At 38.0% G+C, this 19,978-nt stretch overlaps 1 protein-coding gene across 1 annotated transcript; it reads right to left on the bottom strand.

Annotated features, from left to right (window-relative positions):
- Positions 1 to 1,242: 1,242 nt before the first annotated feature.
- Positions 1,243 to 18,335, bottom strand: LOC105388776 (cytochrome P450 4V2). Its single transcript, XM_048630716.1, has 10 exons — positions 18,075 to 18,335; positions 17,652 to 17,741; positions 17,157 to 17,270; positions 16,025 to 16,210; positions 15,476 to 15,672; positions 14,836 to 14,884; positions 13,195 to 13,384; positions 12,559 to 12,710; positions 11,250 to 11,429; positions 1,243 to 1,433 (listed from the first exon to the last, which is right to left on the bottom strand). The coding sequence occupies exons 1-10, from the start codon at positions 18,238 to 18,240 to the stop codon at positions 1,264 to 1,266; spliced, it is 1,494 nt and encodes a 497-aa protein (XP_048486673.1). The 5' UTR covers positions 18,241 to 18,335; the 3' UTR covers positions 1,243 to 1,263.
- Positions 18,336 to 19,978: the final 1,643 nt, after the last annotated feature.

The raw sequence follows: 19,978 nt of genomic DNA, 5'->3' as shown, positions 1-19,978 counted from the left end.
TTTGTGAAGAATATAATATCGTTTACTACTATTAAGTCTATAGGTACTTGAACATAAAAAAACGCACAGTACACAGGCCTAATACCATAGAATAACAAGTATGCTAATACCTAGAGTCTAGAAGTTAATTTAAACGTTAAAAAAGCGCCCATTTCTAGCGAAAATAAATGAAATTTCTAGATCCTAGACTATGTATAATAAGGTAGTAGTATTAGTATAACTTATTGTCCATATAACACAACTTAAGATAACAATTAAGACGGTAGGTTCTAAAACATACATCCTCGGAGATCCATGGGTTTTCACATTCCTTCATGCAACTTCTGCAAAGAGGAGTGCTGGAGATTTTCGTGCGAAAAAGGTTTTTATTTAACCGGCAGTCAGTCCTGGATTTGTAAATAGGCCGCATAGGCCGCGGCCTAGGGGCGGCAGCGTCCTAGGGGTGGCAGATTTCAGTGGACGGTCACTCGATTTAAGAGGATAAAAGTCAAAGACGTCCACTGATTTTCTCATGGTTTTTATAAGTACTTTAAATAAATCCCTTTAGAAACTCATTCCTATCGAAACCTATATTATCGTGTGATGAAGTCGAGATAATGAACACCATAAACAATGCTAATATTCATAATGATTTTGCTATTAAATAATAATTAAAAAAATTAAAAAACCGACTTCAAAAAACCACTAAAATGTAAGAAATAATTTAACACACACACACGCACTCACGCCTTGTACTAATGTACTCCCTTGCGAGGTAGGCAGAGGTGCATTGCTGCATTAAATAATTTAAGGTTTACACAAATTATATGTGACAGTACAAATATACCTAAGCAGGAACTGTTCTTTTTTGATGTCGGTGCGGTGACAAAGTAATCTGAAGAAATATGTCACCAACTTCAAAAAAGAACAGTTCCTGCTTAGGTATACATATTTGTACTGTCACACATAATTTGTGTAAACCTTAAATTATTTCTTACATTTTAGTGGTTTTTTGAAGTCAGTTTTTTAATTTTTTTAATTATTATTTAATAGCAAAATCATTATGAATATTAGCATTGTTTATGGTGTTCATTATCTCGACTTCATCACACGATAATATAGGTTTCGATAGGAATGAGTTTCTAAAGGGATTTATTTAAAGTACTTATAAAAACCATGAGAAAATCAGTGGACGTCTTTGACTTTTATCCTCTTAAATCGAGTGACCGTCCACTGAAATCTGCCACCCCAGAATTGTACATATAATTACAAGTTATTACATATTTAACTACTAGACATTGTTCTTCTTAATTCAACACTGAGTTCACATCCGGATTGGGGTTTCAACATTACATCCAGTTGACACTTCAGTTGGTTAATGTCTGCCTTTAGACGATAGTTTTGGATGATGTGGGCTATCGTCGTTTTCATTGACATCATAGCGTAGGTTTTTCCTGAAAAAAAAGTATAGATAATAATTTATATAAGTAATATATTATTTTTCAGTCTCCAACATAAAATATATTAAAGTACGCTGCGGCTGCTACACGAGTTCGCACGTGACGTTTACCGACGCGTCGATAAACTCTTATGCGTGTTCCACCATTCACGGCGCCGTATTTATGGCGAATCCTGATGTAGTGACAATTATCTACGTCGATAACGAACACATGTAGCGGCAGCAAGCTGGTAGCGCAAAAAAAATTAAATCTATGTTTTTTTTTTAAGTAGTAAGTAGTCCTAATACCTGTATACCTATCAGTTACATTATAAAGTGCTCTCTTGCGTTGAATATAGCACTAATAGTAAGTATGTTGCAAATCCATTTTCCGATCATTTTGGATTTTATAAATTCTGAACTCCGTTCAGTATGAAAACATAAAAATTATTCCTAAACGGAAAAGGCTATATAGCTTAAAGCCCGTCACAGACTTAGCTTTAATATAATATTAATTATAGGTACCGTACTGTAATAAATATACAATGTGTTGTTTTTCGAACCCGACAAAAACTTTAACGGTGTATTCTACGAGTGATTTCATCGAGAAAACACCCCCATATGTGGGGTCAAATCTCAATATTCTAGAAATGGCAGCCATTTTAAAGTTTTAAATACTTACCCTCAAATTCATAGATCGTATTGTAAATTTACAACAAGGTTAAAATTTAATTTGACCAACACCCGAGTTTCGGCTCTTTACGTCAGTCAAAAAGTTTAAATTCGTTTAACACAACGTCAATTTTAAACCTATTGTAAAGTGTCAAAAAGCTCTATGAATTTGGGGGTTAGTTTTCATAAAAAACCATATCTCGAGATTTAAACGCCTTTTATATTTTATGCGCAAAAAGTCACCTCTATCCAATAAAAATATGTACAACAGCTAAAAAGTTACATAAAATAAGTTATAAGCACCTAATCTTTGAAAATAGCCCCCCTTTGAGGTATTTTTTTTATTTTTTTTTATTATTATTTTTTTAAGTTAATCAAGGAATTGTAAATTTTTGCTGTTTTTGTAAAAAAAAAACAACATTAGGTGCTTATAACTTATTTTATGTAACTTTTTAGCAGTTCATATTGTTATTGGATAGAGATGACTTTTTTCGGATAAAATCATTTTATTTCATGTCCGTAAGGCTTTTAAATCTCGAGATATGATTTTTTATGAAAACTAAGTATCTACAACTTTAAAATGGCTGCCATTTCTAGAATATTGAGATTTGACCCCACATATGGGGGTGTTTTCTCGATGAAATCACTCTTAGAATACACTGTTAAAGTTTGTCGGGTTAGAAAAACAACACATTGTATATTATGGCAAGCTACCACACACTGAGAAATATACAGGGTGGCCCAAAGAGTGACGTCCAAAGGAAAATGTTTGATTCCTTAGGTCAAGGGGTAGCCAAATCACCCCCATGTATGTTCAGCAATTTTTAGTAGTTTAGGAGTTATGATTTTTTTAACTAATTTTCTACGAAAATCGACCTCAGTGGATCAATTATGTTTTATTATTTTTTTGGATAACTTATTTAAATATTTTTTTATTTTTGTGTCATCCTCTTAAGTTGTTCTTTTAACCATAAAAGTTTCAGCTTCCTAGCTGTAATGTAAGTTAGTTATTTTATATCGAAAGTTCAAATTATATCATCGAGCTAGACTGCTCTGAATTTTCACTTGAAATTAAAAATTGAAATAGTTATTCTCATGGTCCCTTATTAATTTTAAAAACTCCGCAAGGTTCCAAAATTACATAAAAATAAAAATAAACTATTGCTTAATGGGGTATTATTTCCAGAAAACAGCCTTCAAAGGTACGTGGGTGGAAAATACCTAATTAGTAAATTGTTTCAGAAAGTTTAAAGATTCCTGTTAGGTAACTAAGGACTAATTAAGTTAGAAAATGTATCAAATTAAAGGGAAAATAAAATTATTTACTATTTTTAAAAAAAAAATAAATAAATAAAAAAATAATTTTATTATTTGACACATTTACTCATAATAGACGCATTTTTCCTGAAATAAAAATGACATATTATGTATCTAGCCTATCTGAAACCTAGTTAAACATTGTGAGATATGGCGTTTCGACTTTCTCCGTGTTCGGCATCATAAGGGTCACAGTGACAGTTAAATAAAGTCCATTTTTCTCTCCACCTTTAGTTTGCAAGGTGCGGGTGCCTATATAAATAGAGTGAGTCGCCCGCGCGCCTCAGTTGTAATATCACCATGCAGAAATGACTAGGTTTCAGATAGGCTAGATACATAATATGTCATTTTTATTTCAGGAAAAATGCGTCTATTATGTAGTCTGAGCCTATCTGAAACCTAGTTAAACATTGTGAGATGTGTTTATTATCGCATGGTGGAGAGAAAACCAACTGTGACCCATAAGCTACTGATGAGTATATCAGTAGATAAATATTTGAATCTATAAATTTATAATGCATAGATTTCTAGGTAATAGATATACTAAAAAGAAAGGTATAAGTATACATAAGACTTTTTTAAGTACTTCCTTATTATTCCTGACTTGTCAGAAAGTTATGGAAGGTATGTACCTATACATATAGGTAGGTATTTATACATATGGATACACACAGTGCCTCTTCGAAAGCAATACTAATAAGTAATTATTGATCAAAATCTTGTTATTGTCAAGGCAATATTTTTAACATACACTAGCCGAATGGATGGAACCAGTGAAATACTTTGCAACAATATTTAAAAGCTGTAAAATGTAGAATATCGATCCAGGCCGCTGGGGCTCAGGTCAGCACATGCTGACTAGGGTATGTAATTCTGGACTGACCTCAGAAATGCAGCAGCCGACCCTGGAGCCTCGAGGACCTGCTCAGTCAGCCCTGTACGACGACACGGCCTGCAACACCTGGCGCGGCATCTAGTCCTTGGAACGAGGAGTGGTGCTTGAAGGGAAGATAATTTTACTAAATATCTCAGCCTCATCAGCTACTGGAAAATATTAGATGAAGGCTGTGACACGGGCGGATAACTAAGTATTCAGTTTTTCAAAACATGATGCAGGTCACTATATTCATATTCTAGATTGACAAGTAACACACCGTCTAATTTTGTATTCTAACTAACTCGGCGGTTAACGAGTTCCTGTGCAGTCCTACTAGGAAGGAAAGTTATTTTATAAGCCTTTGCACCCATTTTGTGGGCTACTATCATTCTGTATCATCATGTGTGAATATTATGAGCTCTGGCAGCATTCCTTGGTAGATGACATCAATTAATAAAATATATTGATAGATTGATTAACACAACAATAACAATTATAATAGTTGATAAATGAAACCCGGCTATCATGTCTTAACTGGGTAAGTAAATGATCAGTCATGCCACCAGGATAAGTAAAATGTTCAGTACTTCATATGAAAAACATTAACAAGGTCACCTTTAGGTATGTTCGTCAACACTAAGGGCAGGTCTCGGCCAAAACCTTAAGGCTTCGCCTTGTTGCAACTTCAAAGGTACGTAGGTAGGTACCTACTTACATTGTTGTAGGTTCGATTTTGAAACCGTTAAGTCAACCTAGATAAAACAAAATAAAATAGCTCGATTAAATAAAGATGGTACGTAAAGATGTTAGTTGTACCTGATCAGACCTGATGCAACGACAGCCAACATAGACTCTCTAATCTGTGGAAGCAACAATCATGGTGGCGGGAACATGGACAGTTGGACGAGCCACCTCGAGCCTGACTTATCAATCAGAACTGACAGTTCGCCAACAGCAGATAGCTTGCGGCTATCTATAGGTAAACTTAGGTAGTTAGCTATACCCAAGAAAAAGTCCTTGGACATCGATATGACAGTGAAACGGCGAATAACTGTGACATTCTTTAAAACAAAAACGCTTGTTGTTGTCCAGCTAAGGAAGATTACCTACTTCAGCGACCTGGTATTGCATCCTGAAAGAACTGCAAAGAGTTAATATAATGACTAATCATTATTACTTATTTAGAAAGTTTTCAGCAAACTCTAATAAATCAAGCAGCTGCCACGTCACCGCTGCCCGGTTATAACTATGTACTAGCTTAGTAGATATATATACCAGTTCTAGCCTTCAGCTAGAGGCCAGAGAGCTCCTAAATGAGATGCGAGTACGAGCATGACACAAGTATTTTTTTTTTTTTTTTTTACTTGGTAACTTGTTACGTAACTAACTGAAAGATCCATAAAACAGTTGAGGATTACTCAAAATGGAATTGTGAAAACGGCACGTCTGCATCTTAACCAGTCAGTCTAAGTAGTTTCAGCAGATACAGTGTTGAAAAATAGTTATGAAACGTTTGCGCCAGAATCGAATTAAAAATACATTTATATTAGAGAAGCCGTTTAGGCATGAATAGGTACTTTCACACTTTGGATTGTGCTCCAAATGATGACCTTCGAAATTCATAGAAATTTAATGACGACTGCCATTGTTTATTATCTAGCTCCGTACATTGAGTAGGGCTGCGGCTACACGTGATGTGATACACAGTATACAGTAGGTATATGCATGTTCCCAGAATAGTGGAAGTTATAATTTTACCAAAAGGTAGTCGTCTCGTGCAAGAACACCGTTACTCGATTTATTCGATACACAACTAGTAGACAGCTGCTGCTTAGGAGGTACACGCATTTTTCAACAAAGAGCTCGGATACACACTCACAATCCACTGGGACATAAGGAAGACAGCTAATATGGTGCCACTCAGAAACCGCGATGACACTCCGATCATGATCACCCGACAGTAGGATCATAATAAATTCGGTAACTTGTGAAGCGGTATGGTATAGCAAAAGCGACTTTCACGAAATCAGGAATTAGCTCAGTGCTTTTAGGTTGAACACTCGCCGGTTGGATTCACTTTGCTCACAGCCGAGAAAAGAAAAGACTCAAAGCTGGAATCTGCCGATGTGTCATGACACTTAAGATAGTGTCTGAGGGGTCACTTTATATGGCGAAAAACGAACTTTCAGTGCACTGCGGCGCGAGCCGCTATATCTGTTTGTATGTATTAAACGTGCCGATTGCACGACAGCTCTCGTTCGTTCGTTTCTCATCAGTATAGAGTAACGCATCTGTACTTACCGTGCGTCACCATTCCCATGAGCAGTCCAATGATCTTTAGGCAGTTTAGAACAAAAGCTGCATTAGACAGTTTCTTCAGCAGAGACATCGAAATAAAAAATTGATTGCACAACTATCCCCCGGAGCAGTCTACAGGTTACTTTGGGCAGTTCAGAAGAAAGCTGCTTTAATAGAATACCCTACCTCAGCGGAGTCATCAAATTGAAGTGCTATAACACTTTTAGAAGCGGTGCACGTTACCCGATTTGTCGTCATCCATGCCGATGTGGCTACGGCGACTGCAGGTGGTTACTCAGGCTTCGTTGGTGTGCCCTTGTATGGCTAACATGACCAACCTTGGCAGTAAACGTTCGTCTGCATATGCCAAAATCACTGATGAATAGCGCACGTTACTCGATACCTTCTAAATAAGTCACTCATAATGATGGCTGATGATGATGATGACCGTGCTAGCAATAGTGCAGGCGTTTCCACTGAGCATAAAATCTCTTCCCAGACAGGGGGCGTTTGGATCTGGCAACCAGAACAGGAGTGCCAGGTGTGCGCAGCGATGCAGGTGGGACATCACAGCCTCCAGGGCAGGAGTGCATGGCTGGGTCTACGCTGCGATGCAGGTGGCACAAAACGGTGGCCAGGGCCAGGACCGGGTGTACAGCCGCCAGGGCATGAGTGCATGGCTGGGTCTATGCAGCGATGCAGGTACCACAAACCGGTGGCCAGGGCCAGGACCGGGTGTACGCTGCGATGCAGGTGGCACGAGACGGCGGCCAGCGCAGGAGCACAGGGCCGGGTGTATGCTGCGGTGCAGGTGGCACGTACCGGTGGCCAGGGCAGGAGCGCAGGGCCGGGTGTACGCTGCGATGCAGGTGCCACGAGACGGCGCCCAGCGCGGGAGCACAGGGCCGGGTGCAGGTTACACGAAACTTCAATTTCACCGAATCGGCCTGCCTACCCTCAGCGGGTAGGTACCGGCGGATCACATTACTCGCCGCACATGCCACAATGTCCCAACATACTGAAACTCGGAGCCACGTGCTTCCTGTAAAAAAATCCTATGACGGTCCTGGAAAGCTCCTGTTTGTAAAGCCTTACATAAGCTATAATCAAGTGCATTATTGTAATAGCAAAGTTTTTATCAACTGTTTTCTAAAAATATTAGAAATTGAGGGTAGAAAAATATATTTTCATAATTTTTTCCTGTATAAAATTAACATATGCTTTACTTAAAGCGGTCATTAATGTAAGTATCTAGCTCAAGCGCCACTAGTAGGACCGGAATATGTGATCAATCATCACCACGACTATTGAATCGGACCCTACTGCGTGGGATAAAAACCCCAAGCGCCGGAGCATTATGACCAGTGGCTGAGCTTTTAAAAGCAGTAAATAATAGCATTTTACTCACGGCTTATCAACTCAAACCTTCGTTGCGAAATCCTCAGCAATGGCTGCGCGCGCAGCAGCCGGCAGGCCCCGCGCCGCCTGGTCCGCATCACGCTACAGCTCCCGGCAGCGAGGACTCCGCAAATTCAATATTATATTTTTCCCCGTCGGAGCGAAGCCGACGAGAACCGTGGCTACATTGAGCCATTTTGCCGAAGTGTTCACTTCAAAAATCAAAAACCAACTGAGGCGCGCGGGCGACTCACTCTATTTATATAGGCACCCGCACCTTGCAAACTAAAGGTGGAGAGAAAAATGGACTTTATTTAACTGTCACTGTGACCCTTATGATGCCGAACACGGAGAAAGTCGAAACGCCATATCTCACAATGTTTAACTAGGTTTCAGATAGGCTCAGACTACATAATAATTTTTCAAAATGGTGACCTCCCAAATCAATACACAGCCTACATCTACGCAAGAAATTTTGTTTAAGTTGCCTAAACGCTTCTCTGTTTCCTCTAACGACATTTCCGGCCTCTCCAATTCGCTGTCTTAGCTGCTCTTCATTTACCGATTCTCGGGCGTAAGCTATGTCTTTGTAATAACCCCAAATAAAAAAAATCTATCGGATTTAGGTCAGGCGATCGTGAAGGCCATGTTGGGATACGTTTCATTTAAATGATTACGCACTTGTGCTGCGTAGTGGCATGGTGCACCGTCATTTTGGAAAACTATGTGTCTTCGAAAAGCGAGGTTGACTTCCTCCAATAATAAGGGAAGATCATTTTCGAGAAACAATTTGTACGTCTAATGGAGACATTCAGCCTCGGCGGCAATTCGAACGGCCCGATCGTTTCGTGGCTTTCTTTCAAGTCACGGATTATTATTATTACGAGTATGTGTTGAAGTAGTTTGTAAACTCAACTAATGGTTTTGTTTTCTATTGTCTATCGTAGATTATGTCAATAGAAAAGTCACTTTTTACTTTCGTGTAACCTCTGCTCTGCTACCTAAAACTACCTAATTACAATAAATATTCATCACCTTTATCCATTGGTTTTACTACTAAAACCCAACAGTATGAACTACACGTTGGCCGAATATGCAGAAATGCATAATTTTTATGGAGTTGCTCAAGGCCTTCACTATCGCCTGACCTAAATCCGATTGATTTTTTTATTTGGGGTTATTACAAAGACATAGCTTACGCCCGAGAATCGGTAAATGAAGAGAAGCTAAGACAGCGAATTGGAGAGGCCGGAAATGTCGTTAGAGGAAACAGAGAAGCGTTTAGGCAACTTAAACAAAATTTCTTGCGTAGATGTAGGCTGTGTATTGATTTGGGAGGTCGCCATTTTGAAAATTTATTATGAGTAAATGTGTCAAATAATTATTTGAGTCTATTTACTTATTGTTAATAATACAATTATCGCATTAATCTTACAACTCACACTAAAACATTTTACTAAGAATTTTCATTCAAACATGCAACTAAAATAAAAAAAATAGTAAATAATTTTATTTTCCCTTTAATTTGATACATTTTCTAACTTAATTAGTCCTTAGTTACCTAACAGGAATCTTTAAACTTTCTGAAACAATTTACTAATTAGGTATTTTCCACCCACGTACCTTTGAAGGCTGTTTTCTGGAAATAATACCCCATTAAGCAATAGTTTATTTTTATTTTTATGTAATTTTGGAACCTTGCGGAGTTTTTTAAATTAATAAGGGACCATGAGAATAACTATTTCAATTTTTAGTTTCAAGTTGAAAATTCAGAGCAGTCTAGCTCGATGATATAATTTGAACTTTCGATATAAAAATAACTAACTTACATTACAGCTAGGAAGCTGAAACTTTTATGGTTAAAAGAACAACTTAAGAGGATGACACAAAAATAAAAAAATATTTAAATAAGTTATCCAAAAAAATAATAAAACATAATTGATCCACTGAGGTCGATTTTCGTAGAAAATTAGTTAAAAAAATCATAACTCCTAAACTACTAAAAATTGCTGAACATACATGGGGGTGATTTGGCTACCCCTTGACCTAAGGAATCAAACATTTTCCTTTGGAGTCACTCTTTGGGCCACCCTGTATATTATGCCTTCATTCATTGATGGTCGTCCTAGTGTTCGCATGTATACATATATATTACGGTATCGCTTGGTGACGTCAGAGAAATATATATTACAGCTGAGTCTGTGACGGGCTTAATGAACCCGTCTTTTTAATATTGTAGTAAATTAAACAGCTCATCAGAACAGAATATAACCAACTAGAAAAGTAAATAGGATTGTATCCAATTTTTAAGAAAATTGGGGCCTTTTGGTAAATAACTGAAAGGGGTGTAACTTTTTCATAGCTCGCGAGTGTATACCATGTACTCGTATCTACTTATTAAAAATTAGAGTGTATCACCCACCTACATAATAGGTATGCTCTCTCTGACAACTCCTGGATTCATCATCTCTGAATGTGTATGAAACTTGATGATTAGGTATTTTAGAGGCAGGTCAGAGGTTAAGTGTCTTTGAACGCTAAACTCAATTGTGTAGTTAATTTTTTTAAATCTCATCATACTACAGTTATTTAACAAAAAACTACCTTTTACCTGAGTTTTTTATGTTAATGAACATGTATGTTGCTGTGTGTTAATGATCGGAATGAATCATTAGTCTAGCTGCAAGTCGTAGGTAGGTATATAGGTAGCTAATAATTACCATTGAATACAAAGTTTATATGTATACTTATTATTGAAAAATTCTCACGACTGTAATCCCCAAAGGGGTAGTACATTAAAATATGTGTCCTCATGAAATCTAAGCGACCCAAGTGTTCTGAAGTGGAGACCGCGACTAGGCAAACGTGTAGTTTAGGACCTCCTCCTTTGGGAGAGGTCTACGTCCAGCAGTGGACTGCTCAAGGCTGATGATGATGAATCGAGTCTATACGCCACGCCCCATTGCCTTGGCTGATGTTCTCCTAAAGCATTCTAGAAAGCTATAGATCGCATCCATCGCTATAGGCTGAAGAAGAAGAAGAAGTTGGTCTATTCTATTCTCCGTGGGAGTATAAGCACCTTCACCTGGCTCTCTCGAGTGGAACCTTTGTGCATATCTCCAAGGTCGAAACTGCCTTCCTAATCTTGGACCATTTCCAACCACGCTGGTCCACTGCAGGTTCACATACCTAGATGTGCTAAATCTAGATATGCAGGTTTCCTCACAATGTTTATCCTTCATCGTGAAGAAAAAAACAAGGTGGTCTTACCAATGCAGTCCCGTTTCCCTACACTGAAGGTGGCGAAGGCGGCGGGGCTGGCGGGCAGGCGCGCCGGCTCCAGCCAGCGCCCCGGGTCGAACTGATCCGCATCAGCGCCCCACACGCCGCTGCGGTTGATGCCCGATATTAATATGAACGCGAATGTCCCGCTTGGGAGGGTCACGTTTTCTGGAAATTAAAATATGATTTTAAAAACTTGGTATCTATAGTTTCAATTCTCATGAACCCTGTCGGTATAGTCTGCTTGACAAGGACATCCGCTCACGGCTACATCATCATCATCCCGTAGTTATATTTATCCACTGCTGGACATAGTGCTCTGTCAAGGAGCGCTACGACAGTCTGTCCTCAGCCGTGCTCATCCCGCCACTAAAGGCTCCTTGACTGAGGTCGTCGGTCCATCTGGATTGCCATGGCCCAGTTAGGGCAAGCATTGGCTAGGAACCCAGCATCAGGCCAGCTAGCCTAGCACAGGGCGCAAGACGCGCACTTCAAGACGTGAAAAGTTCTCCGTCGCGCTCGAGGACGCGCGATGTGAGTGAGCGCAATGCAAAACGACTTACGCCCCGTACTAGCCATTCTGATAGGTAGACAAAAGAAGTCCGATGTTGTTTTGGCTCTCATTTTTGTTCTAAAACTTTGATTCTGTTTTTTGCTTATGGATATGTTAACCTTTACAATTTTATTGGTAAAGTCTAAAAGATGATATCGGCCAAATGGGCGCCGTCACAAATTATTGCCATGCGCGCTCCTCTGGCATTTCTCATCATATCAGCGAGAACTTCGGGCGAGAGATTCTCGTACTCGTGTTGAATCTTGTCCTTAAGGGCTTCCAAAGACACGGGCTTATTCACATAAACAGGGGTTTTAAAAAATCCCACAAAAACCGTCTCAAACGGTTAAATCGGGCGATATTTCAGGGAAAAATTACAGATGAAACGAAAAAAAGGCGAGCCGAAAACTGAATATACACAATTATTACGGGTTCTTTGAGAGTATGCCACTCCATGGCTTCTGAACTTGTATTCTGCATTTGTCTAGTCCAAAATATCAAAACAAATTTTAAAATTGGCGGCCATTTGTACAAATGAGAGCAACTTCCAATAGGGTGATTACTTTTGGCCCACCTTGTATTATAGGTAATTATTTTACTTTTCTAGATAGGTAAGCGATGCAGGGGCCACTCTAAACGGCGTGAATTCTCGGTCAAGTCATGTTTATAGGCACAAATATCTGTTTTAAAGTTATATTCAGACGCAGTGATATTATTATAAAAATAGAATTTTTTAGGTCTTACTTAGTTTAACATCTCGGTCTACGTCTCTCATAACGACTGGTGCGATCGGGTACAGTCGCATGCTCTCCTTGATGGCAGCAGTGAGGTACACCAGCTTCGGAAGGTCTTCTTTAGTCACAGCTCTCGGCTTATCGCCCAGCACTTCTTTTAACCTGAAATAGTTTATATGTATTATTAGGGCCTTTTTAACAATGTCTGGAAAATGACTACCTGTTATGAGATAACTGATATGCTGTCACTGTATAAAACATAGTTACAGAGAGTTACAGCATGTATTTTACGCTACAGGTGGCCAATATCCACATAATATTGTGAAACAGGCCCTAATAATTATGTAGGTATAAGTTGCATAGATTCTGTTTTTATAATGGATACGGCAGAATATTTATAGTTAGTGTCGTCCTTTATAACAATTTATTACTTAGGAAAATACCAAAACAAAAGATACCTATGAAAGTCTGTCCGTGTAACCTATATTTGTATTGTGTTCGGTAAATAAACAATGTATCTGTCTATTTCAAAAGTAATACAATATAGGATTATTAAAATGGCCTGTAACACAAAATAAATAAGCATCTACCTATTACCTATCAATTGTGTGCCTGCAGCTGCACTGATCCTTTGTCATCTACTTACTCTTTGTAAATTCGCTCCTGAACTTCAGGGTAATGTCCTATAGCCATGAAAATGTAAATGAGTTGCGTGGCCGAGGTGTCATGGCCGGCGAACAGGAACCCGTCGAGGTGCTGCTGAATCTCCGCTTCCGACAACGACCCGTCTTCCAGCAGCTCCAGCATTAGAGAGACAAATGGTTTGAAATTCTTATCTGCGGAGAAAGCGGGTTACATTTGTAGCAGATAGGAAACTATATACGCTTATTTTGTAACGGTTAAAATATTGAAATGAAATGAAATATGGCTTATTTGACGTAGAATTTTACAATTACTTCTCAATAGTCATAATATTACTCTACCAACATTTCACAAAGGCCCCGTCATTAAGGAGGAAAGAAATGGCGAAAGAAACTTTTGGATTGGAGTTTAGCTTTTACTGGTAGCACTGAAGGAAGGAGAAAAGGCGTACCACGTCAAAGTAATTATTGATTATAGAGCTTCCACTATATTATTTTTTTTAGACGTTTCCTTATGTCTGGTAAGTAAAGTTGGTTTTCTTTTGCAGTCATCAAATATCTATGGGATTTGGAATGTCAAAAAAACCAATAAGTAATATAATAGACAGAGTATAAACTTTTTTTATTTTATTTTTATTTTATTTTATTTTATTTGGCACACACAACAGTATTAAAGACGTTTACAATATAACATAAAGTAAATTACATAAATTCTAGTCTAGTCTTAACACCAAAACAATGTGTACACAGCATGTTTTTTAGTGTTGGTACTTGCTTTTGTTGCAAAGTTTCCGTTGCTGGTATCTAATTTATTTCGGTAGCGATTCTGCCTCAGCTGCACGGGTCAGTTTTCATCATTTTTTGCGTATCGCGTATATCTAGTCATTATATTGCGTTTCACCATATATACGGCGCTGTAATTGGGGCATGTGCAATGCGGAAGCATTAAACGAGTTTATCGACGTCGATAACCGACCCGTGTCGAGGAGCCTGAAGGCACAAATTTTAAGTAGGTACTTGCCACAACTGAACATTAGTTTTTTTTTAAATATTGGTACATTCAAAATTTGTGCCTTTTAAAATTACTATTTTTATGTTATGTTATGGGACAAATCAGACCACAGCGGTCCATTTCATTAAGATCAATCAACTGTGCACTAGTTGATTAAAGTGCCAAAAATGTGTGCGCAGTACACGGGGGCGCTCTCAAACCCAATGGAATGGATAATTGGACCGACTTTGAGAGAGTTTAGGTGGTGCGACTGTTTTACATACATGCCCGATGTCCATTCGCCTGCACGGGATACTTTATATTTTGACATCAGATGATCAGCCTTCTATGTGTATTATGATGTTTGCACTATCCGAACAATGATATATTAATACGAGCTAGATGGAGTGCCAGTACAAAAGAAACGTCTCGACAAGACCTCACTTTCCCAGTGAGCTCTTATTTTGAATTAGTTCGGTTAAAAGATTTGTCACTTTATTCATTGGTACAATGGTTGTCAGTTTAACTTAATGTTTAACTCTGTTTAACGGTTAACAACATGCGGACATTATTTAGCTTTGTTTTTGTATGTGACACTCCATCTAGTTCGAATTGAAATATCATTGTGATATGAATTTCATGGTTAGAACTTTACCTGAAGGTTGATCTTCAGAGGTAGCTGCAGATTTCACTTTAATCAGAGCCTGAAACGAGTTTTCTTTGTATTATTTTATAACTCAAGTTCATTCAAGAATTACACATAATTATTTATATTCAGGAAGGTACAGTAAGGGGCAGATAAACCTGACCCCCCTCAGAAGCATTGTTAGTATGAGAGCGGGGTCAGGTTTCTTTGCACCTGACCGTACCTAACCTATAGGTACCTATATAAGTATTTGTTTGTAAATTATTGAAATATCATTCATAAATATTTGAATGCAAACAAAACATGCCTAGAACAAAATATAGTATATACATATATTCCACTTAGGGCCTATTTCACAATGTCTGGTTAATTGCTACCTGTGGGATAAAAGACATGCTGTCACTGTCAAAAACATAATGACAGAGTGTGACAGCATGTATTTTATCCGACAGGTAGCCATTAACCAGACATTGTGAAACATGCCCTTAATTATATAGTACAGGGAGTAGATTCTTATATCTGGATGAGGAAGGCCGAAGACAGAGTGTTTTAGCGCTCCTTGGTAAAGGCCGATGTCCAGCAGTGGACGACTACTTATGTAACGGGCTGATGATGATGACGATCAAGATGACAAAGAGATCACACTTACATCAGAAGCTGTTTTCTGTAACAAATGCACCGCTTTGTCCTCAACACCTTTACTTTTGGTGAATTGATATAATAAGTCAGAATGTAGGAATATATTACTGAAGCGTTTCATGTATATATTTAAAACGTCCTCAATTGCCTCCTTGTATGCGCATTTGTTTTGTCCCACAGTATCTTCCTGCCTTCCAAACATATTTGCTGGAAACACAAAAATAACTGTATAAAACTACGTAGGTAGTTGTTGAGAAAGCCTTTGCAGGTGGTTAGCAGGATTAGGTTCGTTCGTTTAGCTCTCTCTCTTTCCTGGGCGGAGTCGCCTGCTTAAAACACTACAGTGGGTGCCCACGAGCGACTTTTGGTATGACAGATAGATACACGGGTCGATTATTATTTCCTCGGATTTACCTACATACATTTCTTACCGACTTCTAGTAGGATGTGTGCGTTGCACTATTGCTATCAGTAGGTACCTACCTACGTTTTATTGTTTCTCTCCTGCAAAAGTCGATCTTTACACAGGACCAACATGTGAATTATAAGTTAAACTTACTCTTTATAGTGTCGAGTGTGATATCAACCAGATAATGTTTGAAGTCGAATGCCTCTCCCCCCACGTGAGGTTCAAACATGTTGACCAGCATCGCGGCCTGTTCGTTGAAGACCTCGAGGAAACCATTCAGGTGTCGCGGGTTGAAGAATGGGTTCAGTTGCTTGCGCTGCGCCCTCCATTTGTGGGCTGCAAAGATGGCAATCGTTTCAGTTTTGTTGAAACTAAGATGAGTCGTGCAATTACCTAACAATTAAAGAAGAAAGAAATGAATTTTTAGTTATTTCACGCACACAAAAAAAATGTTTATAAGTAATAAAAATTTAGCAACCATTTTGCTTCCCGGTGCGGCAGCAGAGGTTCTAGCTCAGTTTGATGCTTTGACAGGCTACAGCGCTGGTTTTCAGTAGAACTGTAGGTAACGTCACGGACGGTGCGGTGGTAGCTCAGTCGGGTAAGCGCCCACTTCTCACGCCAGAGATGCGGGTTCGAATCCCGGCGCTGACATGTACCAATGAGTTATTTTCTGAATTTAAGTACAATGTATACCATTGCTCTTACGGTGAAGGAAAACATCGTGAGGAAACCTGCATATCTAGACTTAGCACATCTAGATATGTGAACCCACCAACCCGCAGTGGACCAGCGTGGTGGGAAATGGTCCAAGCTTAGGAAGGCAGTTTAGACCTTGGGGATATGCACAAAGGTTCCACTCGAGAGAGCCAGGTGCAGGTACTGACACCCCCACAGAGAATAGAATAGAGAATAGAAAGTCACGGACTGACTTGTCTTGAAATGCTTCTCCATATTATTATACACTTTATTGGTCACAGGCTTCCATATTTTTTGTCGCAGAATGTTGTAATTTGCAGAATAATAGGTAAGTGGTTGCTGGCTTAAAAAAGCATTGAAATGTCAAACTGATTTTAACGTTTCATATTTATAATTTATTTACCACTTCTACAACTGGTTATATAGATAAGTACATCGCATTGCAATCGCAAACCGATAAACTCATTTAATGCGTTCCACCAATCACAAGCAAATCGCGATTAAGTTACGTTTATCTACGTCGAGAACGGACCTGTCGGACCAATCATCATCATCATCATCATCACCATCATGTAGTACTTACGAAGTGAATACAGAAGGCAGACATTCCCGAGCCACGCATCCAAGAAGTTGTAGATGTATGGTTTCTTTAGACATGCGTTACTTAATGTGAGAGCATCATCCGGGTCAGTAATAACTGTAAAAATTTAAAAAAAAAACTCTTTTGAACTTATGGTGAAAAATAAATAAATGGATGAATAATATTTGTACGTAAGTACACCTAAATGCTCTTTTTTATGTTTTATCTTTTCTTAGTTACAACGGTTGTCTGGAAGAGATCGCTTTTAGCGATAAGACCGCCATTTGTGCATTTCTGTTATTTAAGTTAGATTTAATTTTTTTATGGTGTGCTAATAAAGTTTATTGTATTGTATTGTATTGATGGTCTCCATTTGATATCATTTTTTTAAAGACCGCGTTCATATACGTCTATAATATATCTAGCCTGGGAAGTTTTTTCATTATTCTATATACCTTGTTCCATGGAACAATTTACACTTAACTAATTAGTTCTTACGATAAGTGGGAAGAGGTCCGATCCACATGGTCGTGATTCCGCCACGTTTGCGTGTCTCTTTCTGAATCCCGTCCACGAACTCAGCTATTTCTGTGAACAGTTGAAACTAGGAGTGTTTATCTGACATCAACTATACAGGGTGTTTTAAAAGTAAAAAGTATTGTAAGCCAAAAGGTAGAGGTTAAATGACTCATTCTTAACTAATTTAATTTTAAAAAATATTTTTTTAGTTAGTAATCAGGAATCAGGACACATCTTAGAAAGTATGAAAGTGACATTTTGTCTGCTTACAACGTAAGTATAGCCTTGTATCCACTTGAGCATGCTCAGGCGAATGAGCGACTCGGCCAAATGAGTGATAAAACTTACTCTACTAAACAGAAACTAAGTTTTAGATAGCTATTTTTACAATGTCCTACTTACTGACTTGGCTCTGCAGCAAGTTTTGCACATGTCCCATGACTGGCACCCAACCAGACAGGGTTGGGATAGCCGCACTCCTCTTCACAAGACGCCTCCATGCCACAATCTTCAGCAATGCAACGCACCCTATCAATACGAGCAAACTAAGCAATAAAATTAACCACATAGTTATTTATTCTTTATTTTGTTTTTAACAATTAAAAATATGTTGACTGAGTCATATGGACTTATTGGCATAGGTCTACACCGGCGGAACTCAGAACTTATATTACGTAGTGTTTTTTTTTCTCAGTGGTTATATTGTCTGGAGATTTCTCATTAGCATAGAGTTTATATAAGTTCATTTCAAGGACTTTGTATATGTATAATAAAAGTCCTTGGTTCATTTACCTCAATTTACCTACTTGTATAGGTATGTAGGTAATATAATTAGTTACCTACTCTGTGGGTAACTACATAAATTTGGGTCCAGCCAGATTCGTCCCATTCCACACTCGACCCGAATTTCATAATTTCGATAAGGTTCATTTTTGTTTGTATTTTTTTCCTTATCTCAAAGTACAGTGGACAGAAAATGTTTATGGATTTCTTAATTGATTGCATATAAAGTGATTATCACTTAAAATTAAGAAATATGTTGACTAAAATGATTATTATTTTATAAAATAGTATAACTAGCCTAAATTTGACCTCAGTAACAGAGAAAGGTAGTTTACCCTTCTCATTGTTTTTGCTCTTCTGAAATTAACGGGTTATCGTTATCGATAACAATGGTCAAGATTTGGATGGCCTGCATCCATCTCTTTTGCGCACTTACTTGTATTGTAATTTATGCATTTGATAAGCAAGGGCTACTGCGAAGTAATTATAATTTTATAAACAGCAAACGGATTTTATAAAAAGGATTTTATACATATTTTCATAATAAAGATATTTTTTGTCTAACTGTAAAATCACAGTAATAATATACAGCACACATAATTATAAATAGTTACTTATTTTGTTAATATTTATTATTACTTATTACGTTTATAATTCAAAACATGTGTAACCTACTAATAATGTTTATAATGTTTAGAAAATGATAAATAAATGATTAAAAGTACAAATTGTTACTTTTGTTTGAATTCATCAGCACATAAAACACCTAACTATAATTTCAGTAAAAAAAAATCTTGTGGCTGACAGTACATTTCAACCAAAGTACCTAGACCTTATCAATCAATTATCGTATTTTAGAAATTCGGGTCGAGTTTGGCCGGGTCGAGTTTGGCCGGGTCGAGTGTGGAATGGGACGAATCTGGCTGGACCCACAAATTGGGTCATAAATTTTTATACAATCTACGCGTTGTGATGCGTTGCCATCTCAGACCAACTACAAATATACCGCTATTCTCCTTCTCACTCAAACCACAGATGTTGCCGACAAAAAAATATGGGAAAATTTATCTTATCATAATAGCAAAAACAAAACTTGAGTAGGTATATCGTCGGTTGATAGGAAAAACACACTAAGGCTTATTTTTCAATAAAGTTTTGCTGGGGAATAATATTGATGCTGTCGCGTCTCAATGTTTGTATTACCTTGACAGTGACAGCAACACTTTTATTCGTCAGATAACATTTATCAAAATATTGAAAAGTCAGCCTTAGGGTGGATTCGACCTAGCTCGAGTAACTTTTTACTCAAGAGTTAACTACCAGTTACTCGGGAGTAAGCAGATTTTCCATTCTACCAAACCTGAAACCAAGATAAGTATGTATGTAGCTAATACCAAGAATAAAAATTTATACCGCCAAAATATTGACGGTATAGCGCCCTTATCCGAGAGTAATTTTGTAATGGCGGTGGCACATCAGCTGATTAGAAACCCGTCATATGACATAATAAACCAAGGACTTTG

This window comes from Plutella xylostella, chromosome 26, assembly GCF_932276165.1.
Source record: "Plutella xylostella chromosome 26, ilPluXylo3.1, whole genome shotgun sequence".
Taxonomy (NCBI): Eukaryota; Metazoa; Arthropoda; class Insecta; order Lepidoptera; family Plutellidae; genus Plutella; species Plutella xylostella.
The sequence above is the reverse complement of the archived record's forward strand: the minus strand, read 5'-3'. Positions and strand labels throughout refer to the sequence as shown.